The sequence below is a fragment of the Carcharodon carcharias genome, chromosome 8 (genome assembly GCF_017639515.1).
Source record: "Carcharodon carcharias isolate sCarCar2 chromosome 8, sCarCar2.pri, whole genome shotgun sequence".
Classification (NCBI taxonomy): Eukaryota; Metazoa; Chordata; class Chondrichthyes; order Lamniformes; family Lamnidae; genus Carcharodon; species Carcharodon carcharias.
In genome coordinates, this window is record NC_054474.1 from 37605745 (window position 1) to 37631655 (window position 25911).

The following is a 25911-nucleotide window of genomic DNA, read 5'->3' on the forward strand; positions in this document are numbered from 1 at the left end:
AAAAGGACGAGTTAAATGGTTCAACTTTTAAAAACTTATATGGGAAGGCGATTAAGTGGATAAGTGTTCGCTTGGGTGTTATTCTTCTGCGTTGTAAAATTCTGTAAGTTGAAATATTTTCCCCTTTAAAATTGCTGCTGCAATGTATCTCCTATAGCCAGCCCTAATTAGTGATAACACTATTGGGCTTTGCACAGAGCGGCACATAACGATCACCATCATCTCTGGTCTGTGAAATAAATGCGTTTAAAAGTTGTATTTTAATTTATTTGCATGTGTTGCAGTTCAAAAACAGTAGATTGGAGAAAATTGCTGTTTCGTAATGCATGTTGACGTATAAGCCATTAATGATGCTAAGAAGTTGAAAAGTATTTACTGCGATGCGGGAACACAAAGAACACTAATTCCTTGCACACATTGAACACTCCCCTAAACAAAACCAAAACATTGAAAAAAATTCACTAAGCATGTGGTTACAGGACACGAAGCAGCCAATGAGCACATTCGGTACAGAGCAGGTCAATCGACAGGGGCCCAATGAAGGAAAGCGTTTGGAGTTTTCCTGAAGCAGCGGCACTGAGCCAGCCTCAGTCATATGACAGTGGAGCTCGATGGGTTAGTGACTTACACTCCAATTCTCACATCTACAAGGAACAAAAAATGCCACCGACTTTATTTCAGAAACTCTTTAATAAGCGGAATGGCTTAATTTCCCCCAAAGGTTCGAAGGTGGACAATGCCTTCAGGTAAGAATTGCATTTACGTGTTGTGAACCCTTTCTCCTCTCAAGAGAAGAATTGCACCAAAGAGTATCGATAGTTGGAAATGATACAGTGAGTGAAAGTGAAGCGCAGCGCTGGCAGATACAATGTATCCAAAATACGGAAGTGTATTCCAGCAAGGAATTGATGCATTCTTTGTGTTGCTTATATCTTTTTGAGTTTCGCCCGTGTACAGGCTGTAATTCGTGCTCATTTTGAGAATGCTTCACTGGGCGTCTGTTGTTCTTTGCCTTATTTTTGGGGAAGAACGTCTTTGTACGTGTCGTTCTTAGTGGTTGGGTGGACCTACACGTGCTTTTTCATCTTGTGACAATTGTTGAGATAAAGACTTGGCTGAAAGTCAAAAATGGAAAAAAAAACGCCTTGAATCCCGAATAGAAACGAATGCGAAAAACGCTGAATTCGGCTTCGTATCAGCCTTTTTGAACCATCTTTACATTAAACTATTCACGATGCTGATCACTGTGGGTCGGTGTGGTTTCGGATGTTTGATCTGTTATAGGATTGTTTCTTCTAAAAATGCACATCTTCAAATAATACAGCTTTTATGTTGAATACCTTTTTGTATGGTTAACGTTTTTTTCCCCCTGATGATGCACCAATTCAGCATTCACATCAAGACATATCGTGGTTTATTACTGTTTATTTCTTTTTTAAAGCTGTACGAGATCCCTTTTAAAGCTGCATCAGACTGAAAGTAGATAATTAAATGGAGTCGCATGGGCTGCATTATATAAACAATCTTATTGGAACGAATGTGAATACTGACACGCAGTGCATAGTAATCCTGATGTTGATTTGTGTTGTAGTGAAGTGGAAAATTCGGTGTGTTTTTAAGGTGGGAACTTAACAGAAATGTGTATTTAAATGAAGTAATGTTTTCAGATGTAAAATCCAGCATTTTGTACCTTGTCTTCAGCCAGAAGGACCCAGTGAATAAAGGAGAACTTTCACAAAATGACCTATTAAGAGTAAATGGGGGTGGGAATTAATGTACATGCTAAATGTTTTCCAAAAATACACTTTTTTCTCATACTATTATGTGGACAAGAAGGGGCCTAGATTAAATCTTCTGCCTGTGCTGATTTGGTAGATCTCAGCTAGTGTAGTGGTAGAAACATTACAATTGGCCTTCATATCAGTATGTGTACCTAATGACATAATCTAAGGAAGTAAAAACCTTAACAGACTATGGATCAGTGCTTGTAATTATTTTGCTGTAAATTAGCTATTTTCCTTTTTAAGGAGGCCAAGATCTTTGCCTGGTAAAACAGAGTTTTAATCCTTTTATACAAAAAGAAAATACTTTGGATGCTGGAAATCTGAAATTAAAAACAGAAAATGCTGGAAATACTCAGTAGGTCAGGCAGCATCTGTGGAGATAGAAACACAATTAACGTTTCATCTGTTCTGATAAAAAGTAACTGACCTGAAACTTTAACTCTGCTTCTCTCTCGACAGATACTGCCTGACCAACTGAGTATTTCCAGCACTTTTTGTTTTTATTAGCATTACTCCTTTGTTGTTTGAGATGTTTCCATCCCTCTTTTTATTTATCTTTACTTCTTGTTCCTCCTTTTTTTAACCTTGTCTTCCCTTTACCTCGTCTCCCCTCCCTCGCCCCCAAAAGTCGAGGCAAAACACCTTTCTACAGGCTAGTTAATAAAATTGGAGTGAAGTCTTTCCTCAGGAATTTTTTTTTTTGTTTCCTTGAAGGCTGTAAATGTGATGAATGTGAACCATATTCTGGTGGTATTTCACTGAGTTTGAGAAAATTAAATGCATTTTTAAATTTACAATTCAGACTGTAATATGTTAAATCTGCAGCGTTATATGTATTAATTTTTGATCACCTTTGTGTCAGACTTAACAGCTTTCATGTTTACTGTCATAATTGTATCTTTTATGGCTGAAATTAATGTTTTTCATTTATATCTGAAGATGTATAGATGAGTGCTTCTTGAATGAGTTGGTTTATTCTATATTTAGAGCCTGGAATGTATGTTGGTTTATACCGTTTAATCTACCCTTAGAATATAAAGGGTAGGCAGTGGTGCATTGGTAATGTCACTGGACCAGTAATCCAGAGGCCCAGGCGAATGTTCTGGTAAGATGGGTTCAAATCCCATCAGGGCAACTATTGGAATTTTAAATTCAATTAATTACGTTCAATTAATTCATTTAATAACTTTTTTAATTCTAATGATGACCATGAAACCATTGTCGCTTGTCATTAAAAACCCATTTGGTTCATTAATGTCCTTTAGGGAAGGAAATCGGCCATCCTTACCTGGTCTGGCCTGCATGTGACTCCAGACTCTCAGCAATGTGGTTGATTCATAAATGCCCTTTCAAACCATTCAGATCTCCTTATGAAGTCTAAAAGGAATATTGAAACCATACTGCCCACCTGGCATCGACCTAGGCACTGGAAACTGCAAGGGCACACTCAGCCCTGTCGAATATGCCAGGCCCTCCATATTAACACCTGAGGGCTTGTGCCAAAATTGGAAGAGCTGTCCCACAGTCTAGTCTGAAATGTATGATCCCATGAGTATGACTATGCCCCAGACAGCACCATCACTGTCCTGTCCCACCGACAGAATTGCCCAGGGAGTCCTCCACATTGACTCTTGACCCCCATGGAGTCTCATAGCTTCAGGTCAAGGAAACCTCCTGCTGGTTAACACATACCACCACCACCACCACTGCCCTCCCCCCCAGCTGATGAATCAGTACTCCTCCATGTTGAGCACCACTTGGAGGAAAGCACTGAGGGTGGCAAGGGCACAGAATGTACTCTGGGTGGGGGAACTTCAATGTTCATCATCGAGAGTGCGTCGGTAGTGCCACTCATGTCCGAGCTGCCTGAGTCCTAAAAAACACAACTCCTAGACTAGATCTGCAGCAAGTGGTGAGACAACCAACAGGAGGAAAAAACCTACTTGACCTCATCCTCACCAATCTACCTGGTGCAGATGCATCTGCCTGACAGTATTGGTAGGATTGACCACCGCACAGTCCTTCTGGAGATCAAGTCTCGTTTTCACAACCCTCCATCGTGTTGTGTGCCAAGTTTAACACTTTAATAGTTGATAGTTTTAAAGCAGCGAGAGATGAGCCATGATTTAAAACAGTTCACACAGAGGGTGGATCTGCGTGAGAAGGGCAGTGGCGGCAGGAGATAAAAACCGGCGGCAGAGAGCCCTTTCTACCTGTTAGAGCCGAAGTGTGATGTTACAGGAAAACAGGTGATTGGTGGGTATCTCTTCCCTGTCTCTTTAATTCGCCAAGTGGTTTAACTCAGATGTTATTTAAAACTGAAGAGTATAGTTCAATTCATTTTTAAAATATTTAACAACCAAATTAATTTAAGTAGAATAGAGATGGCTGGGCAGGCGATGTGTTGCAGATGTAGCATGTGGGAGCTGGTGGACACCAGTGTAATCCACGGTGACCATATCTGCAGCAAGTGTTGGCTGCTCGAGGAACTTCGGCTCAGAGTTGATGTGCTGGAGTCCAAGCCGCAGACACTGCGACATACCAGGGAGGGGGAGAGTTACCTGGACACTGTTTTAGGAGGCAGTCACACCTCTTAGATTAATTACATTAAATTTGGTCCATGGTCAGGGACAGGAGGGTGTGACTGCATGTGAGATAGGTATGGGGATCCAGAATTTAGCTTTGGAGAAGCCTCAGCTGGTGCCCTTGTCCAATAGGTATGAGGTTCTTGCTCCTGGTGTGGACATGGGCACAGGCTGCAGGGAGGATGAGCAAACTGACCATAGCACCATGGTACAGAGCACCATTCAAGTGGGGAGAGAAAAGAGAAATGTTGTAGTAATAGGGGGTAGTATAGCTAGGGGGATAAATACTGTTCTATGCAGCAAAGACAGAGTCTCGAAGGCTGTGTTGCCTATCAGGTGCCAAGGTTAAAGCCATCTCTTTTGGGCTAGAGAGAAACTTAGAGTGGGAGGGGAAGAATCTAGTAGTCGTGGTCTATGTACGTACCAATGACGTAGATAGGACTAGGAAAGAGGTTCTGATGAGGGACTACGAGCAGCTCGGGGCTAAATTTAAAAAGCAGAACCACCAAGGTGGTAATCTCTGGATTGCTACCTGAGCCACATGCAAATTAGCATAGGATAAATAAGACTGGAGAGGGAAATACATGATTAGATTGGCATGGGAGAAATGGCACTAACCTTGGCACCTGATAGGCAACACAGCATTCGAGACTCTGTCTTTGCTGCATAGAACAGTATTTATCCCCCTAGCGAAACTACCCCCTATTTCTACAACATTTCTCTTTTCTCTCCCCACTTGAATGGTGCTCTGTACCATGGTGCTATGGTCAGTTTGCTCATCCTCCCTACAGCCTGTGCCTGTGTCCACACCAGAAATGGGTTCTGGTTCATGGGGCTCTGGCACTAATACTGGGGTGGAAGGGAGCTATTCTAGTGGGACGGCCTTCACATGAACCATGCTGGGACCAGTGTCCTAGTGAACTGAACAACTCTGGCTGTAGAGAAGGCTTTAAACTGAATAGAGTGGGGGAGGGTTGTGGAAAGAGATACATAGGCTTGCAAAGCAAAAAGATATGGCAGCCTTGCAGGGCAGCTATTTAGGTAATGATACCCGAAGTCTGACATGAAGGGACATGTGCAAACGTAAAAACAGCAGCAAATAGGGTCAAAAGGGGGAAAATGGTAGAAAGGCAACATTAATGGCCCTTAAATGTACGTAGTATTTGGAACAAAATAAATGAATTAACGGTACAAATAGAGGTTAATGGGTATAATCTTATAGCCATTATGGAGATGTGGTTACAAGGAGATCAACCTGGGAACTAAATATTCAGGGGTATGTGACATTTTGAAGGGCAGGAAGGAGAGTGGTGGGGTAGCTTTGTCAATACGTGATGGAATAAATATGATAGCAAGAAAGGATCTTGAATTGGAAGATGTAGAATCCATTTGGTTGGAGGTAAGAAATAACAAGGGAAAGAAGACACGGAGTAGTCTATAGGCCCCCTGACAGCTGTACTGTAGGACAGAGAATAAATCAGGAGATAATGAGGGCATGTAAAAAAAAAAAGCAGTACATTAATCATGGGTGACTTTAATCTTCATGTAGATTGTGAAAATCAAATTGACAGAGGTAGACACAAGCAAGAATTAATAGTGTATTCAGGACAGTTTCTTAGACCAATATGTTGTGAATCCAACCAGGGATCAGGCTATTTTAGATCTGGTAGTGTGTAATGAGGCAGGTTTAATAAATGATCTGAGGAAATAATGACCATAATATGGTAGAATTTAGCATTCAGTTTGAGAGTGCGAAACCTGGGTCAGAAACAACTGCTAAACTTAAATAAGGGTAATTACAATGGAATGAAGGCAGAGTTGGCTGGAGTGGACTGGGAAAGCAGTTTAGCATAAAAGACAGTTGATGAACAGTGGCAGATGTTTAAGGAAATAGTTCATGACACTCAACAAGATATATCCCAGTGAGGAAGACGGATTCAAGGAAGGGGATAAACCAATCATGGTTAACCAAGGAAGTTAAGGACAGTATCACAATGAAAGAAAAGGCATACAATGTGGCAAAGATTAATAGTAAGCCAGAGGATTGGGAAAGTTTTAAAAACCAACAAAAGATGACCAAAAAACTAAAGAGAAAATAAACTGAGGGTAAGCTAGCAAGTAATATAAAAACGGATAGTAAGAGCTTCTTTAAATATATAAAAAGGAAGAGAGAGATACCAAAGTGAACATAGGCTCCTTACAGAATGAGGCTGGGGAAATACTAATGGGGAACCAGGAAATGGCAGAGGAGTTGAATAAACACTTTGCATCAGTCTTCGTGGTAGAAGATACTAATAGCATTCCAAAAATACCAAATACTCAAGGGGCAAAAAGGGGGGGAGGCACAGTATAATAACTATCACTAGTGAAAAAGTACTAGGGAAAGTAATGGGGCTAAAGGCCGATAAGACTCCTAGACTTGATGGGTTGTGTCCTAGGATATTAAAGGAAGTAGCTGCAGGGATAGTGGATGCACTAGTAGTAGTCTTTCAAGAATCCTTAGATTCTGGAAAAGTCCCAGAGGATTGGAAAACTGCCAATGTAACACCCTTATTCAAAAAGGGAGACAAAAAAAAGGTAACTATAGACCAGTTAGCTTAACATCCGTCGCTGGGAAAATATTGGAGTCTATTATAAAGGATGTAACAGCAGAGCATTTAGAAATACATAATCTAATCATACAGAGACAGTGTGGCTTCATGAAGGGGAAATCATGCCTAACAAATTCATTAGAGTTCTTTGAGGAGGTAACAAGCAGGATAGATAAAAGGGGAACCAGTATACATAATATATTTGGAATTCCGAAAGGCGTTCGATAAGATACCACACATAAGGCTACTTAAGATAAGAGCCCATGGTTTTGGTGTAGTATATTAGCATGGATAGAAGATTGACTACCTAATGGAAGACAGAGTTGGGATAAGGGGTGGTATTTTTGGGATGGCAGCCTGTAACTAGTGGAGTGCCACAGGGATCAGTGCTGGGGCCTCAATTATTTACAATATATAGTAATGACTTGGATGAGGGAAGTGAATGTACTATTGCCAGGATTGCAGATGACACAAAAATAGGTGGGAAGGCAAGTGGTGAGGATGACACGAGGAGTCTACAGAGGGGTATAGACAGGTTAAGTGAGTGGGCAAAAACTTGGAAAATGGAATATAATGTGAGGTAATCACTTTGGCAGGAAGAATAGAGGAGCTGAATATTACTTAAATAGAGAAGGACTGCAGAAGGCTGCAACACAGAGGGATTTGGGAGTCCTTGTGCATGAATCCCAAAAAGCTAGCATACAAGTTCAACAGGTAATAGGAAAAGCAAATGGAATGTTGGCTTTTATTTCAAAAGGGAATGGAGTGTAAAAAATAGGGAAGTCTTGCTAAGACTATTCAAGGCACTAGTTAGATCATGCCTAGAATGTCATGAACAATTTTGGTCCCCTTATCTGAGGAAAGATATATATCGGCATTGGAGGCAGACCAGGGAAGGTTCACTAGGTTGATCCCAGGTATGGAGGGATTTTCTTTTGAGGGCAGGTTGAGTAGGTTGGGCCTGTACGCACTGGATTAAGAAGAATGAGAGGTGACCTTATTGAAACATATAAGATTCTTAGGGGGCTTGACAGGGTAGATTGAGAGGTTGTTTTCCCTTGTGGGAGAGTCCAGGACCAGAAGGCATATCTCAGAGTAAGGGGGCATCCATTTAAAAATTTTTTGAGGATAGCCAATCTGTGGAACTCTTTAGCACTGAGGGCTGTAGAGACTGGGTCGTTAAGTATATTCAAGGCTGAGATAGACAGCTTTTTAATCAATAAGGGAATCAAGGGTTTGGGGGAAAAGCAGGAAAGTGGAGTTGAGGATTATCAGATTAGCCATGATCTCATTGAATGGCGGAGCAGACTCGATGAGTTGAATGGCCTACTTCTGCTCAGACATCTTATGGTCTTATTATGGTCTAAATATTGGTGGGGGGTGGTTTTGCCAGATTTAAATATACAAGCATAAGCGATTAAAGAGGGCGGGATGATCGAGAATCTGTAGGGAATTGCAGGAGTCCAATTACTGAGTAACCAGGCATCTAGGATATCCTGGACACCTACTTCCAATCATTTCTAATCCTATGTTCCTAAATAGGATGATTGAACCATTATACAAAACAACTCTAGGTTGTCTTTTTTTTTTAAAAAATTACCAACGGACTTGATATTTGCCAATGGATCAGTCAACATCTTCAATTAAAGGATGTTGACTAGTTCACTTATCTGCATATCGATGTCTCAATTTATATTTATTTTATTCCACATAATTGCCAGTATGTTTGAAATTGACTTAAGTCAATGACTTTTCCAGCTTTTAAAGTTCTTTAGTGAAATTTTGCATTCTTCATGATTCGACATAAGTCATGCCGCCGAGTTACCAGCACTGTTCTGATTCAGTCCAAGTGATCAAAGCAGCTTTTATGCACCAAATTGGACATCACCATTGATTTAAATGGGGAAGAACAATGAATGCTCGAACCAACAAATTCCATGCCATGATCTTCAGTTAACTATTGGCTTGACTGGTATCATTGCTGTGGCCTTAAGAGTAGAGCATTTGGCCCCTTGAACCTGTCCAGCCAGTGAATACAATCATGGCTGATCTTCTGCCTCAACTCCACTTCCTTGCCCACTCCCCACATCCACTGATTTCCCTGAGTAACTCAAAATCTATCTCAACCTTTGGTACGTGCAACGATGCAGGACCCACAAACTTCTGCCATGTTTCCTGGTTGTACTGACAGAAAAGGGCAACTTGCCATCTGGAGAAACCAGGTGTGAATGTTTTTCCACAAGGTAATTTAAATTAACGTTTTGTCCAGAAGCAGAAATATTTTCCCTTTTTGCTGCCGACTCATGCAGAGATATGTAGAGAAACGTATCCAAGTTTGCTGATGATACAAAGAGGTGGGGTAGTAAGTCGTTGGGAGGATGCAAAGAAGCTGGAAAGGGTTGTAGATGAGTTACATGACAGGTGGAGTACAGTGTGGACAAATTTAAGCTATCCACTTGGTAGGAAAAATGGAAAAGCAGAATATTTTTCAACTGGTAAGAGATTGGAAAATGTTTATATACCAAGAGAGCAATGTGTTCTTGTGCACATCACAAAGTTAATTGCTCGCTGAATCTGCATGTTAGCCTTTATTACAAATGGAATGGAGTATGAGTAAATAGGTCTTACTGCAATTATGCGACCAGTAGAATACTATGTGATGTTTTGGTCTCTGTATCTCAGGATGGTTATACTTCCCCGAGAGGGAGTGCAATGAAGGCTCGTGGGGCTGGTTCCTGGGATGAAGGGATTGACCAATGGGGAGAAGCTGAGTAGACTACCTCTATATGCCCTAGAGTTTAGAAGAATGGAAGGTAATCCAGTTGAAATAGATGTGAAATACTTAAGGGGCTTGACAAGGTTGATGTTTCTGCTTCCTGGAAGTCTCAAACTCAGGGTCACAGTCTCAAAATAAAAGATCAGCCATTTAGGATTAAGATGAAAAATTTCATCATTCAAAGGGTAGGGAACCTTCAGATTTTTCTACCCAGAGGCTGAGGGTGTTCAGACTTTGGGTATAGATACTATGGGGGTAATGCAGAAAGATGGAGTTTGAGTTAGATGAGCTGTATTGAATGGCAGACCCAGCTTGAAGGGCAAAAATGACCTCCTACCCTTATGTACATATTGCAAATGTGGAAGAGATAATAGTGTAGGGTGTTTTCTCCAGTTTTAGTACACCAGTACAATGTGATTTTTGTGCCCTCTGTTTTCTACACAGCTCCCTACCTCAATGATACCATCATTTGGAGACCAGAAAGTCTGTCAGTGGTGGATCAAAAATTAACCCTCAAGTTGTAATTGCTAATTAGCTAACATCATGATCAACAACCTGGGATCATTTAGCCAAACATGTGCATGGAGCAGACAATTCTCAGGAGTGGGAAGTAGAAGATTTTTTTTCTCTTGAATGGATATCAACAATGGAAATGTGATCAGCATTGCATCCAGTTGGCATTTCATGCTTAATATAACTGACCTCATGATCACAACCCTTCCTCCTCCCTGAAGAAGTGAACTTTGCTATTAAGGGATAGCCTGTACTTAACTGAATACAGCCTCCAGAAGTGTATTTAGGGAGTAGAGGAGGAATGAATCCATCTAACAGACTTGCTCTGTAGCCTAGTAACCAAGAATTTGAGGGCTGTCTGCTTCTTTCTTGAACAGAATCCCGAACAATCCCTATCCACCACTACTCTCCTCTGTCTGGATGAACTTGTTCTCTCACTGAACAATTTCTCTTTAAACTTGTCTCACTCCCTCCAAATAAAAGGTGTGGCTATGGGTACCTGCATGGGCCCCAGTTATGCCTGTATCTTTTTATGGGGTAAGTGGAACGCTCCTTGTTCCAGTCCTACTCAGGGGCCCCACTCCCACAACGTTTTTTGGGATACATTGATGACTGGTTTGATGCCTCTTCATGCTCTTATCTGGACCTGGAATAATTGATCAACTTTGCTTCCAAATTCCGCCCCTCCATCACCTTCACATGGTCCATCTCTGACACTTCCCTTCCCTTCCTTGACCTCTCTGTCTCAATTTCTGGTGATATACTGTCCACCAATATTCATTATAAGCCCACCAACTCCCACAGCTACCTCAACTACAGCTATTCACCCTGCATCCTGTAAGGATTCCATCCCATTCCCTCAGTTCTTTCACCTTCGTCTCATCTATTCTGATGATATGACTTTCCAAAATGGCACTTCTGACATGTCTTCCTTAACCAAGGTTTTCCACCCACGGTGGTTGACAGGGCCCTCAACCGTGTCCGACCCATATCCCGTGCCTCTGCCCTCACAAGTTCCTCTCCCTCCCAGAACCATGATAGGATCCCCCTTGATCTCACTTTTCACCCCACCAGCCTCACATTCAAAGGATCATGTTTCCCCCCCAGTCCATCAGCATTCCATAGGGACTGTTCCCTCTGGGACACCCTGGTCCACTCCTCCATCACCCTCAGCACCTCATCCCCCTCCCACGCCACCTTCCTATGCAATCGCAAAAAGTGCAACACTTACCCCTTTTACCTCCTCCCTCCTCACCGTCCAAGAGTCCAAACACTCCTTTCAGGTGAAGCAGTGCTTCACTTCACCTCCTTCAATTTGGTCTGCTGCATTCGCTGCTCCCATTGTGGTCTCCACCACATTGAAGAGACCAAACGCAGACTGGGTGACCACTTTATGGAACACCTTCCCCTGTCCGCAAGCCTGACCCAGATCATCTTGTTGCTTGCCATTTCAACTCATCATCCTGCTCTCATGCCCACACGTCCGTCCTTGGCCTGCTGCAATGTTCCAGTGAAGCCCAACGCAAACTGGAAGAACAGCACCTTATCTTCCGACTAGACACTTTACAGCCTTCCGGACTTAACATTGAGTTCAACAACTTCAAACCATTAACTCTCTCCTCTACCCTCACCCCTTTTTTTTTTTAACCCCCTTTTTTCAATATTTAATTTTTACTTTTTATCCACTTTTTATTCTATTTTAATTCATTTATTTATTGTTTTATCCCCATCTTTTTATCCTATTTTTGGCCTTTTTCCCACCACTGCTTCCACCCACCCCACCACCACAAGGGCCATCTGTCACTTGTTCATGTTATTGTTCTTTTCAGAGCGCTTACCCTTGTCCTGCTATTATCTCATTCTGCTTTTGTACCTTAATACCAGCACCTCCTTTAGCCCTTACCACTACCATTAAGACCCCCTTTGTCCTTTTGTTCATGGCATCTTTGTCAGTCTCTCCTCTGCCCCCACTATCACTGGCCCTCTATCCAGCTTTACCCGCTCCACTGTGCCCCCCCACTCACCACCCAAAACAGTGTAAATTTCATCACATTTTTACTTCTCTTTAGCTCTGAAGAGTTTTTCTCTGCACAGATGTTGTTAAACCTGATGAGTTTTTCCAGCATTTTCTGTTTTTGTACATGAATTTTCAGTTGTGCTGTACCAAATTCCGTTTCTGTAGCAGCAAGTGCTGGATATTCAGCTGCTACAGTAATAGACCAAAAGAGCACAATGTGCTCAAACTGAGAACAGCATAACCTTGTCTTACAATGACTGGACCATTGTTCTGAACCATGAATGCTTAGCAGCAAAGCAATGTTCATGCTAACATCCTCTCTGCATTTGTTACAGCGTATTGTCACTACAGGGAACCAGGTTTGTGATGTGACCAGTACTTCCATTACTACATAGAAGGTGCTTCACAGAAACGGGCCATTTGGCCCAACTCTGTGCTGATGGTTACTGCATCATGGGTCTACATGAGTCTGCTCCCATTCAGAGTATTTGTGACACATGTCACTGCTGTTTAAATCAGTCTGAAAAGGAAATCTGGTGAACGATTTATTTTCAAGACGATTATCAGATCATTTTGCATTTTAGTCTCTTTTTTCAGTTGGTTATAAAATGTGAACTTTAAATACTTGTGCTTCTTTATTTTTGAAATTTAACGAGCATTAATGAAATAGGGGAGAAAAAGGGCAACTATTTTTTAAAGTTTTACTGAGGATTTGAGACAAACGGTAACTGATTAAAATGCTATACTTGCCGAAGCACCTGATGCTAGTGATAATATATTCGCCACCTATCAAGAATCGTAAATAAGAGGATGAACAAGCTTGCTATTAATGATATTGGGATGTTCCATTAGCTGGGAAGTATTTTAGATTACTTGTTATGTACGCAGGAATTCTTAAAAAAAAAAAAAATCATCAAAAAAGTTGATGTAAGCAGGAACAGCCAGCGAGGGCCTGTTAAATGCATGTTGAGTTTGACATGAGCTTTTTTTTTTTAAATAGTTGACTATGTAAGTGGAATGCAATAGATGTTTTTAATGTATTTTCAAAAGGCATTTTACAAGATTACGAAGTTTGTTTAAAAAATGGTGTGGTTTAAGTGGAATTGGTAGAAAGTTATTTTTTTTAAAGTTTCTATAATTTATTGGTTTACTATGAGACCCAATATACAGAGGTAATCAGTACAATAGAAGCCATGAGCCTAGAAGCAAATTTGCAATCCAGTCCATCTGTACTCAGTTTCTTGCAAACACTTGATCCATTCCTCTAGTCTTCCCTCCAACTCTCCAATTTTGGGGGGTGATCTTGCCAATAGGAGACACGTTCCATGTGAGCCCCAGTCTGTGTCGCAACATAACTCCAGACTGCAACACAACGCTAATTCTCCCAGAAGGATAGCATTTCCATACTTGTCATGAAAGTCAGGACCAGTTTTGTGGTGAACTTGTCTTATTGCAATTTGACGAATGCTTCAACCGGACAGGGAAAGCAGACTCTTGGTCAAAGGCACCATCTTGATGTACAGGAAAAGGGTTAAGTCAAACTGATGTTATCGATGTGGTATTCTGCTGGATTAGTGTTGCCTCCGCTTGTTTTCAGTATATATAGATCCTTTAAAATTAGATGTAGCAAACACAGTCACTCAGTTTGCTGACAAAAGTAGGAGATTTGGCAGGAGGACTGTAAAAGACTTTAGGAAAGAATGGACACATAATGGAATCGGAAGACAGGTGACAGTTACAATTTAATGTGGATAACCGTAACATACTACGTATTTTTGGGGAGAAGCAAGGAATGGGAGTTTACATTTATTAGAAGGATGCTCAAAGATATGGATGAACAGAAACCATAAGGCTTAAATACACAACTCTTTTTGTAAATGTGTAAATCAATAAAGTCAGAGGTCAACAGCATTTATTAATTTTATAGGGGGAAGGGGTACAAGAATAATTAAGTAATATATTTGAATAAAACATTGGTTTGATCACAGCATTATGTATAGTTTTGGAGGCCTCATTATATAAAGACATTAAGACTTTAGAGATGATTCAGCATGGATTCATCAGGATAATACCAGAGATGGGGAAACTAGTTATGAGGGGAGCTTTGAAATGCTGAACTTTGCTAATGGAACAGAATTGACTAATGGGAGATTTAAGAGGTCTTAGCAAATATGAACTGTCTTGATGCTGAATAAGAAAAGACCCTGGGAATCGATGATAGTGTATGGTCAGCAATTTAAAATGATCAGAGTGGGGAAAGAAGTTGGGAGAAATTTCTTTGTGCAGAGGGTTGTGGGTGTATGGAATGTTTTGCCACTGTCTGGCTGAGCTGGAGAATGTTGCATCATTTTAAGGGGACAATAGATAAATATAAGAAGCGGAGGAGAATACCTGGGGAAAGAGCTGGTCAGTGAGATTATATTTGGATTTCTCTAGCCAAGAACTGACACTTTCAAGATGGCTTCCTTCTGTGCTGTAAATGTATGGTTCTAAAAGTTGATTCTAATTCTTGATGTATTTATTTTATGTTTTGATATGGTGAAAGAGTATTCCACTCCATTCTATCCCTGGAATACACCAAGAATGGGGATACATACACACGACTGTTGTTTTTGTACATTTAATGTGTCTTCCCCTTAGCTCCTACAATCTGTTTGCACTCAGGATGTGGCGGTTCTTCCCATGTATTAACTCAAACCAAGTCCCGTTCGCACATCACCCCTGTATGCACTGATCTACATTGGCTCCCAGTCAATGCCTTGATTTTTAAAATTCTCATCCTTGTTTTAAGGTCCTTTTGTGATATTGTCTCCTCCCTATCACTAATCTCCTCCTGCCCTTCAACCTTCAAACCAAATGTTAGTGGCTGTAGAAACAATAATTTAACTCAATTTCTAATGTTTAAAATTAGGAGTGTTTTCAGAGGCAATGGTCTCCTCTAACCTGAGTAAATTTTGAGACCACCTCAAAATTCTTTTTCTGTTTCTTTTTCCATCCAGAAGAGCGTGCATGCTTTGTAGTTACAGCTATCTCTTTTTAAAGCTTGCTATTTGCATATTTTCTGCCTTTTTAGATTTGCTGAACTTTGCAACATAGAAGCAAGCTCACAGTTCTTCTGCAAGCTCTGACATCATATGTTGGTTCCACAACATGCTCCACCACTGAACTCTCCTAACCCATTGATGATACTTATAAAAAAAAATTATCCTTGCCTGTTATCTATGCCTTTGGGTTAAGTATTGTATTCAGAATATCGTGTACATATTGATATCCTTACCATCAAATCAACGCTGAAATATGTTTTTTTAAAAAAACATATTTGCTGGAAGATCACTACGTTGCCCACAATAGAGCATTGGAAACTTGGATAGATTCATTTCCTGGGATCGCCTTCACTGAAGCTGAGCCATATTGGTCTCAACAAATTTTGTGATCAAGAGTTTATTTTATAGAATGTTTGTCTATCAGTTCTCTCACTCGCTTCATGTAGCTCCCCCATTATCTAAGAATTGCTTATCATGGCTCAACGATATCCCAATGGGGTAAGTAGAAGAGGCAGCTCCCAAGAATGACTTCAGTCGTTACGGAGACAGAACCTGTGCTATCGGTGTTATCAAGCAGCACGCTCTAACCAGCGGAGTTAACTGGCCCTACAAGGCCTCTTTCATATTTCCCACATTCATTGGGTGAGAGGGCTGCATCTTGTGCTCGGAAGCTGCATAGTTGTCTAGCCAATCTTTAAACATAGTCATCATTCTGTAGGAGTCATCAATGAGTTTTTAATCAGTTGCCATCATACATCTAAAATGAATCCTGGGGGGAATAATCTTCAAATATCTCTTTTCCTCTCCACTTGAAACCGAAATTGAGCAGGCATGGTACAATTGAACTTTTTTAAAATTGCACTAAGTTCGTAATTTAGAGCTGTTAAAAGTTGAACAAATATGAACTAACCTCTTGGACTAAAAACAAATCCAGCAAAGTAATGGTTTTGCTGGGCATGGTTACTTTATTCAGTTAATACAATGGCATTGAAACACTGGAGTAGCTTTATTACCTTTGTTGACCATAAAAATAAAACACAATATTACAAAACAGTAAATATTTCAGTTCTACCCATCCTTTTTGTGTATTTTTCCTCCCCTATAAAATTTAACTTTGCCATTGTTTTTTCTTATCCATTGTTGCCTAAACCATTCCAATTTTACATTTTCATTTTGTTAACTCCTACAGCAGAGAAGAAAATTAACATTCTTACGGTATGGGTCAATAGGTGCCATACCCTTATTGATTTTGCAAGACATTCTCAGTGTGTGAAACTAGAATTGTGAATGTTAATGCACCACTTGATTGTATAAAACGTTGTAATGGGGCCTGATCCTTCCTCACCCGATGACCACATGTGCTCGATGCAATACCAACCACTTGAATATCAATTAGGAGTTGGAATCCTGGACTTTCCTTTTGCTCTGACTCTCTAATGCAAGGTTGTCAAGACCAGTTAACACTGATATGGTTGCTTACCTGGCTGAGGTAAACTCAGTCAACGCGGTTTAGTGATCAAACTTTGAACTAGACAGACTACACTGCATAGGCATACTAAATCTGACCTGAAAGTGCTTTATGTTTGACAGCAGTGGATTGAAAAGTGGTCTATTCCTCAATCCCTTGCTTTAATATGTGAAAGAATTCCCCATCCTGATTTGTAAAACTGAAATGTCAAATAAATACCTAATTCAGCCTTGAAGTGGAATTAAATCTAGTTATTTCAATCATGATTTGTTTTAAAGCTCTCCTCATTAGCCGTGTGATTAGGCTGATGCAATAAGCAATGCCATCAAAATTTGCACTTTCCTGGTTCCCCTAAGTATTCTATTTCTTTGTGTTGCACCAATGAACATTATAAATGTGCAATTTGGAGTTGAACCACCTTGCATGAATATCCAAAGTCAATTTGGTTTTTGGTCTTCTATAGCCCTCAATTGTGTTATCTCCACAAAATATGGACATGTTCTACTTAGTGCATGAGAGGTCAATGAGAGTAAATTTTACTACAGGCTTATCCTTTGGACTTTGTCTTTATGAAGGCTTTCATTACTGTCACCTGCGATTTGTTGATAGACAAATAGAAATATTATTGATTAATTGCTGCTGTGTACACCAAGATTCCAGTGAGAATGGAAACCCTTTGCTCCAGCCACATTTGGCCATGAAGGTTTTTTTTTGAAAATGAGGAACTGAAAGAAGTTGGTATTAATGAAGAGGTAGTAACCAATCAGTAAATAAATGGATTGAAGGGGGATCCCCTGAATCCCCTGAACCTGATGAGCTACACCCCAGAGTGTTGAAGGAGGTGGCTGTAGAGATAGTGGATGTATTGGTGGCTATCTTTCAAAATTCCATAGATTCTTGAAAGCTTTCTGCAGACTGGAAAATAACAAATATAACCCCATTATTTAAGAAGGGAGGAGGGAGAGATAAAATGGAGAAATACAAAGAGCCATTGGTTTGATGTTAGTAGGTGACAAAATGTTTGAATCCATTGTAAAGGATGTGATAACAAGATGCTTAGAGAATATGATTGGGCAGAATTAACATGGATTTATGAAGGGGAACTCATGTTTGATAAACCTGTTGAAGATTATTGGGGATGTTACTTTTAGCATAGGTAAAAGAGAACCAGTGGATGTGGTGTATTTGAATTTTCAGAAGGCTTTTGATAAGGCCCCACACGGGAGGTTAGTATACAAAGTTAGATCACATGGGACAGGGGGAAATATACTGGTTTCGATTGAGAATTCGTTAATGGACAGGAAACAGCGTAGGAATAAACAGGTCATTCTCAGGATGGCAGGCTGTTACTGGTGGGGTATCTCAAGAATCAGTGCTGGAACCACAGCTGTTCACAATCTAAATAAATGATTTGGATGTGCGGCCCAAATGTAATATTTCTAAATTTGCTGATAACACAAAACTGGGTGGGAATGTGAGTTGTGAGGAGGATGCAACAGGACTTGGACAAGCTAAGTGAATGAGCAGGAACATGGCAAATGGAATATAATGTGAATGCTTGTGAAGTCATTCACTTTGATAGGGAAAAAACAGAAAGGCAGAGTATTTCTTAAATGGAGAGGGGCTGGGAAGTGTTGATGTCCAAAGGGACCTGGGTGACCTTGTTCATGAGTCACAAAAAGATAGCAGGCAGGTGCAGAAGCAATTAGGAAGGCAAATTGTATGTTGGCCTTTATTGCAAGGGGATTTGAGCACAGGAGCAAGGATGTCATGCTGCAATTTTAGAGCCTAGATGAGACTGCACTTGGAGTATTGTGTACAGTTTTGGTCTCCTTATCTAAGGAAGGAAATATCTGCCATAGACGGACTGCAAAGCAGGTTCACCAGCTTAATTTGTCAGACAATCCCACCATCCCAGGGATTGAGGAAACTGGACCTTTTGTTCTCCAGAGTTCAGAAGAATGAGCGGTGATCTCATTGAAACTTAGAGAATTCCTACAGGGCGTGACAGGGTAGATGTAGATAGGATGTTTCCCCTGGCTGATGAGTCTAGAGCCAAAGGACACAGCCGCAGAATAAGGGACAAGACATTTAAGATGGAGATGAGGGGGAATTTCTTCAGAGGTTGGTGAATCTTTGGAATTCTCTACCTCAGAAGGCTGTGGAAGCTCAATCATCAAGATGGAAGTCAATAGATTTCTGGATACTAATGATATCAAGGGATATGGGGATAGCACAGGAAAGTGGCATTGAGGTAGATCAGCTGTGATCTAATTGAATGGTGAAGCAGGCTCGATAGGCCCAAGGGCTTAGTTCAGTTCCTATATTCCACCCCCCCCACCCCCACATCCTCCAAATCCAAAAGTTAATTTCTACATTGACTGTTAAAGGTCAGTGTTCAGCTTCCGCAATACTTGCTGATTTTCCTCAACTGGTTCCACAGCCACTACCCATGATACTCGCTCCTGTTTGTAAATGTCAGCTTCATCCCTAACAAAAATATTTTTAACTTGTAATCACTATCAACCTGAATTCTCACCACCCAATAAACCACAAAATACCCCCAAATGCTATACTTATTAGCTTTAATCCTCAGGAAAAACTCACTGCTTAATACTTTATACCTTCCTCAAATACTCTCACCTTTATCCAAAGTAGCTCTCTCCCCCTTACAAATTAAATGCTTTTTCTCCACGTAACTGCTCATTTCCTCAACCTCATTTAAGTTTCCACATCCTTATAGTTCTGTCATCCTCTCCCAATCAATGTATTCCCTTACTATGTGCAATTCTATAAAAAGTGCCACTTGCTTGTAAAGGAAGTCCTATCCTCCTGAGCAATCCCATTAGCAATTCCATGGAAATGAAGTAATAAGTGATGCATCTGTATGGAGATGTTGCACTTGTTTTGCAATCTAATAAGTGCTGTGTTGTTCTTAACTATATAGCCTGAAATTGACAAGCATGTTTGAACTCTTGCCATGTAACTACATGGCATAACGTGAGATTGTACTGTACTTAACAATTGAAGTTAATGGTCTTCAGAGGCCATAAAGCACTTCTACTTTATCAATGGATGGGTACTACTTGGATTATGCAAATTAATAGTACTGCCTTAAAAAAGCATGATATCATGAACTCCTGTGAACCTCAACATTGGACATCCTCTAGTGAATTTAAATAACTAATTTATAAATGCAATTAATTTTAAATATGTGTTAATATGTAGATTTGTTATAAACTGAATATATTTGTAGACATTGTCATGAAATCCATTAATCTTAGTGTCCCTGGGTGCAAAATTAGAAGTCCCTGGAGATTGTAACATTTAAGGTACAGGGTGTTCCAATGCTTGTTATATTGGTTCCTGCCTAGTAACAAGGGTGGAGCCCTTTGAGAATGTTTTGATAGGTCCTCTGATCAGTCCAAGGGTCAGTGAGCTGCTCTTCTTGAGGCAGTCAGTTTGAGGCTGTCTGCTAGCCCACAAGTGTCTCAGACAAAAAGGACAGAAATGGGTCCCAGTTAAGTAAAGAAAGAGCTGTGGGGAGCAGACTTAAGAAAAGAGGGCCGTTGAGGCAAAGGTACCCATTTGGAGCAGGGTGTTCTACTTGGACTCGAACTCAAGTTCTGTCGAAGGGTCATGAGGACTCGAAACGTCAACTCTTTTCTTCTCCGCCGATGCTGCCAGACCTGCTGAGTTTTTCCAGGTAATTCTGTTTTTGTTTTGGATTTCCAGCATCCGCAGTTTTTTTGTTTTTGTTCTACTTGGCATGGCTATAGATCTGAAAGTGTGCTTATTAGCTAGTGTTTAAGTGTACTCAGGAATCCAGTGAGAAGGAATCTTGGAATGCGAGATTGAAACCCTGTGAGATGGGCCATTGTTAAGGCCGTGAGAGCAAGAGCAACTTGGGAGAGAATTTCGAGGAGAGATTTTCAAAGGTGAAGCTGGGAATCCCTCGAGAGATTGTTTGACTTGGTGTTTACTGACGTCTGTGTGGGTTCCTGAGAAATCCATGGAATCTGTCTTGGTTGTATCTGTCATTTACTCTGTAGTGTGGTGTATTCAACCACAGTTTGTCTGTTGATTCACGTGTACCTCATACTTGCTTTGAATGTTAAAGTATAAGATATTCGTTTATCTTTCTGAACCTGTATAGTGAAGTTTGTTTTTGTTTGTTCAAAACCTATGGAATCTTGTGACTCCTAAAAGGTGTCTTGGATCTCGACCTTTATTTAAACATTATTGGCATTGAGCCGAATCTCCCCACATATTCTGGGGGCTGGCCAAGGATTGTAACAATGTAGAATTGGAAATATTTATAATTTACCTATTTGTATATTCTGCAGTGGTTGACATTAAAGGTTTGGGTTGCTCCAAGGAGATTTTTTACAGCCAATAAACTAACTTGTATAGTCACGATGTAGGAAACTGAGCAGCCAATTCATGCATAACAAGGTCCCACATACAGCAGTGAGATAATGATTGGGTTTTTTTCAGTGTCAGTTGAGGGATACGTGTTGACTAGAATACTGGGAAGAGCAACTCCTGCTTTTTGGAAAGTACCACAGGAACCTTTATGCTCTCCTGAGATGGAAGATGGGACTTTGGCTTAACATCTCATCTGGCAGATGGTACCTCCAACAGTGCAACACTTCAGTACTGCATTTGTAGTGTTAGCTTAAATTATGCACACAAGTCTGAGTGGGATATAAACCCACAATTTTATGACTCTGGTGAGAATACTGTCACAGAGCCAGGCCCAACATTTGTCCTAGGGTACTGAGGGAATTTAAAGAGGAAACATGAGATATTAAGAAGCAGGATTGTATTGAAAGCATGGAGCAAACATGACTACAAGCCCATTAGTCCAACCTGTATACCTGGTAAAGTAATGGAAACCATTTGAGGGTGCAGGCTGGACGATACCTGTATAGAAATAACAAAAATAGGGAAGAATGTTTGACAGATCTCCTTGACATTGAGTACATGCAAAATAGTGGAATTCCTTGCAATATAATTTCTTTGCAGTTGCTGAAGGTTTTGACAAGATTCAGCATATTTTTAAAAAGAAATCAAACTGTAAGCATTTGGAATCAAGTATAAACACCATGTTTGGTTACAATATTGATTTAAAGGTGAGGAATCTGACTACTAGTGAGAGGTGTATTGTCCACCTGAGAGAGAGAAAGACCTTAAGTTGAGGTATAAAGACACCAGTGGCTGAACCTTGGTTTTTCATGTTTCAGTATTCAAATTACTGACATGTCATTTGCAAGTTTGTCAGATTTGCAGATAGAAAGGAAGGGTTTTAATTAATGTAGCACCTTTTACATCTTCATCTCCTGAAGTGCTTCGAAGCCAAGGGTAGTCCCAGTTTTGTTGGCCAACTTTGCACGTAGCAAGATCCCACAAACAGTAAATGAGACAAGTAACCAGATAATCCTGTTTTTTGTGACTGGTGACCAGAGGTATAACACCCTGCACTATTCAACATCTCATATTTATGTAGCACTTTTTTGATGATGTAAAATGTCCCAACAGCTTTTACAGGAGTGTCATTTGGTGGAGCTATTGAGGCCAATGACCAAAAGCTTGGTCAAAAAGGTAGGCTTTAAGAAGCGTCTTTAAGGAGGAGAGAGATGGAGAACCACTTTAGGAAGGGAATTCCAGAACTTGGGGCCTTACCAGCTGAAGGCAGAGCCACCAGTGTCAATGTTTAAACTCAGCAGGTCTCGCAGCATCTGCGGAGAGGAACACAGTTAACATTTCGAATCTGTATGACTCTTCAACAGAACTAAGTAAAAATAGAAAAGAGGTGAAATATAAGCTGGTTTAACGGGGAGGGGGGGGGGTTGCGGGTGCGGCGGCATGGGACAAGAAGAGCTGGATAGAGGGCCAGTGATAGGTGGAGATAACCAAAAGATGTCATAGACAAAAGGACAAAGAGGTGTTGAAGGTGGTGATATCCAAAGGAATGTGCTGATTAAGGGTAGAAAGCAGGATGAGCAAGGTACAGATAACCCTAGTGGGGGTGGGGTGAAGGAATTGAAAAAGGCTAAAAGGTAGAGATAAAACAATGGGTAGAAATACATTTAAAAATAATGGAAATAGGTGGGAAAAGAAAAATCTATATAGATTATTGGAAAAAACAAAAAGGAGGGGGAAAATCAGAAAGGGGTTGGGGATGGAGGAGAGAGTTCATGATCTAAAATTGTTGAACTCAATATTCAGTCCGGAAGGCTGTAAAGTGCTTAGTTGGAAGATGAGGTGCTGTTCATGCGTTGAGCTTAACTGGAACAATGCAGCAAGCCAAGGATAGACATATGGGCAAGAGAGCAGGGTGGAGTGTTGAGTTGGCAAGCAACAGGGAGGTCTGGGTAATGCTTGCAGACAGACCGAAGGTGTTCTGCAAAGCGGTCACCCAGTCTGCGTTTGGTCTCTCCAATGTAGAGGCAACCACATTGGGAGCACCGAATGCAGTAGACTAAATTGAGGGAAGTGCAAGTGAAATGCTGCTTCACTTGAAAGGAGTGTTTGGGCCCTTGGACGGTGAGGAGAGGGGAAGTAAAGGGGCAGGTGTTGCACCTTCTGCGATTGCACGGGAAGGGGTTGAGGTGTAGGGGGTGATGGAGAAGTGGACCAGGGTGTCCCGGAGGGAATGATCCCTGCGGAATTTTAGATCATGAACGCTCTCCTGCATCCCCACCCCCTTTCTGATTTTCCCCCTCCTTTTTGTTTTTTCCAATAATTTATATAGATTTTTCTTTTCCCACCCATTTCCATTATTTTTAAATGTATTTCCATCCATTGTTTTATCTCTACCTTTTAGCCTTTTTTGATTCCTCCACCCCACCCCACCCCCACTAGGGCTATCTGTACCTTGCTCATCTTGCTTTCTACCCTTAATTAGCACATTCCTTTAGATAATATCACCACCTTCAACACCTCTTTGTCCTTTTGTCTGTGACATCTTTTGGTTATCTCCATCTATCACTGGCACTCTATCCAGCTCTTCTTATCCCAGCCACCCCCCACTTAAACCAGCTTATATTTCACTACTTTTCTATTTTTCCTTAATTCTGTTGAAGAGTCATACGGACTCAACATTAACTGTGCTCCTCTCCGCAGATGCTGCCAGACTTGTTTTTACAGGTATTTTTGTTTTGTTTTGGATTTCCAGCATCTGCAGTTTTTTTGCTTTTATCAGAGTGTTTAAAATTGGGTATATTGAAGTGGCTGGACTTAGGAGTTCAGATGTCTTGAGGGTTGAAGGGCTGGAGGAGATTACAGAGATAAGGAGGGTCCAGACCATGGAAAGATTTGAAAACAAGTATGAGAATTTATTGAGGCATTGCTTAACCAGGAACCAATGTATGTCAGTGAGCATAGGGATAAAGGTAAAGAAAGGCTTACCATTAAAAGCTTTTTTTAAATGCAGCAGGATGTCCCCCAAAGTGTTTCACAGCCAGTGAAGTGCTTTTGAAGTGTAGTCACTGTTGTAATGTAGGAAATATGGCAGTCAATTTGCACACAGCAATCTCTCTCAAACAGCAATATAATGACCAAATAATTTATTTGTGATGTTGATTGAGAGATAAATATTGGCCAAGACATTGGGGATAACTCCACTGCTGTGCATGAGATCTTTTATGCTCAGCTGAAAGCAGACAAGACCTTTTTAGTTTCTGTCTTTCAGATAAAATGTTAAACCATGACAGTACAGCACACTCAGTCTGTCATTCCAGTGCAGTATTAAATTTTCCACTCACTTCTGGAGTGGGATGTGAACCCAAAACTTTCTGACTCAGAAACAAGAGTCTTACCAACTGAGTCACAATCGATAGGGTGAATGAGACTTGGTGTGAGTAAGAACACAAGCAGCAGCATTTAGGATCACCTCAAGTTTACAGAGGTTAGAACATTGAAGCTTGGTCAAAAGTGTGTTGGAATAGTCAAATCTAGAGCTAACGAAGCCACAGATGAGGGTTTCAGCAACAGGTGAGCTGAAGCGGGGATGGAATCGGGCGATGTTACGAGTTGTAAATAGGTGGTGTTAGTACAGAATGGTGCACGCTAGAATCTCACATTGGAATCAGATAAGACACCAAGGTTGCAATGGTCTCCTTCAGATGTAGACGGTTTCCAGGGAGAGAGTCTGTAGCTAGGGAGCAGTTTGTGGTGGGCATCAAAGTCTTCCCAATATTTGGTGAAGGAAATTTCTGAATTAAGGAAATCAGAAGTACAGACTTCCTCACCTTTCAACTCACATTAGCTGTTGTATCAACATTTTTTCCAAGATACTTGCCAGCCAATCTGGGTCAGGCTGAGTGAGTGGAAATGTGCAGCTAACATCTGCCAGCCTGCCAAATGGTAGCCTTAACATTCTTTTTTTCCCTGATCTTGAACATAAATCTTTTAATTTCATACAAATGTAGTAGACTCTTCTGCAGACTGTAATAATGGTACGTGTTGCCTTTTTTTGAACTCATGCATTTTTTGTTTATTTTTCCACTAAGATTTGATGTCTCATTTCTTGTTTTCTCATGCTTGCGCTTGTGTCCAATTACTTCTAAAAGTTTGAAGTTTTGTATTCCTTATTTTAGAAATCAAAATTAAATTTTGTTACATTTGTGAATTGCTTTCATTATAGCGGAAGACATTTGCTGATATTTAGCAATCCCTACATTAATTGGGTTCTAGTGTGAAATGTTCAATGTTTGTAGTTATAATGAGCATTTAAAAGTATTTACACAAAGGATTTATGTTCTTTCTGCTAATTCTGGCATGCTAAAACATTGCCATTATTTGCTTGTAGTGCTGCAGCAGCTTCACAGAAAAGCTGAAGAACTGATGAAGCAACTTGCCTTTTCCTCTTTTATCACGAGAATAAGTCTCTTTCCTGCTTTAATTACTAAATCAAACATTGCTGTAAGTGCTGGTTTAACAGTCTTCCTGTCAGAGTCACATGTATTGTCACAAGTTCTAAGAAGCATGACGAAGACTGTGTTGAGGCACTCCCCTTGGCCTTCTGCAAATGAGAAGCAGGCACCAGTAATTAACAGTACATAGTTTATAGGGAAGCACTTCAAAACTTGGGAGTTACCTCTTACTTTTGCTCCTTTGTCTCCTTTCC

General features: G+C 40.6%; 1 protein-coding gene and 1 pseudogene across 3 annotated transcripts in view; one reads left to right on the forward strand and one right to left on the reverse strand.

Annotated features, from left to right (window-relative positions):
* The first annotated feature begins 595 nt into the window (after window positions 1–595).
* Window positions 596–25911, forward strand: part of fnip1 (folliculin interacting protein 1) — a 109654-nt gene continuing 84338 nt past the window's right edge. For 2 of the 3 annotated variants that reach the window (XM_041193262.1, XM_041193265.1), the window contains exon 1: window positions 596–746. In XM_041193262.1, coding sequence (XP_041049196.1) covers window positions 661–746 — 86 coding nt within the window. In that variant the 5' untranslated portion in view covers window positions 596–660. The remainder of the gene's footprint in view (window positions 747–25911) is intronic. The other variant, XM_041193263.1, reaches the window with a different exon arrangement.
* On the reverse strand, window positions 13500–13777 carry LOC121280957 (annotated as a pseudogene).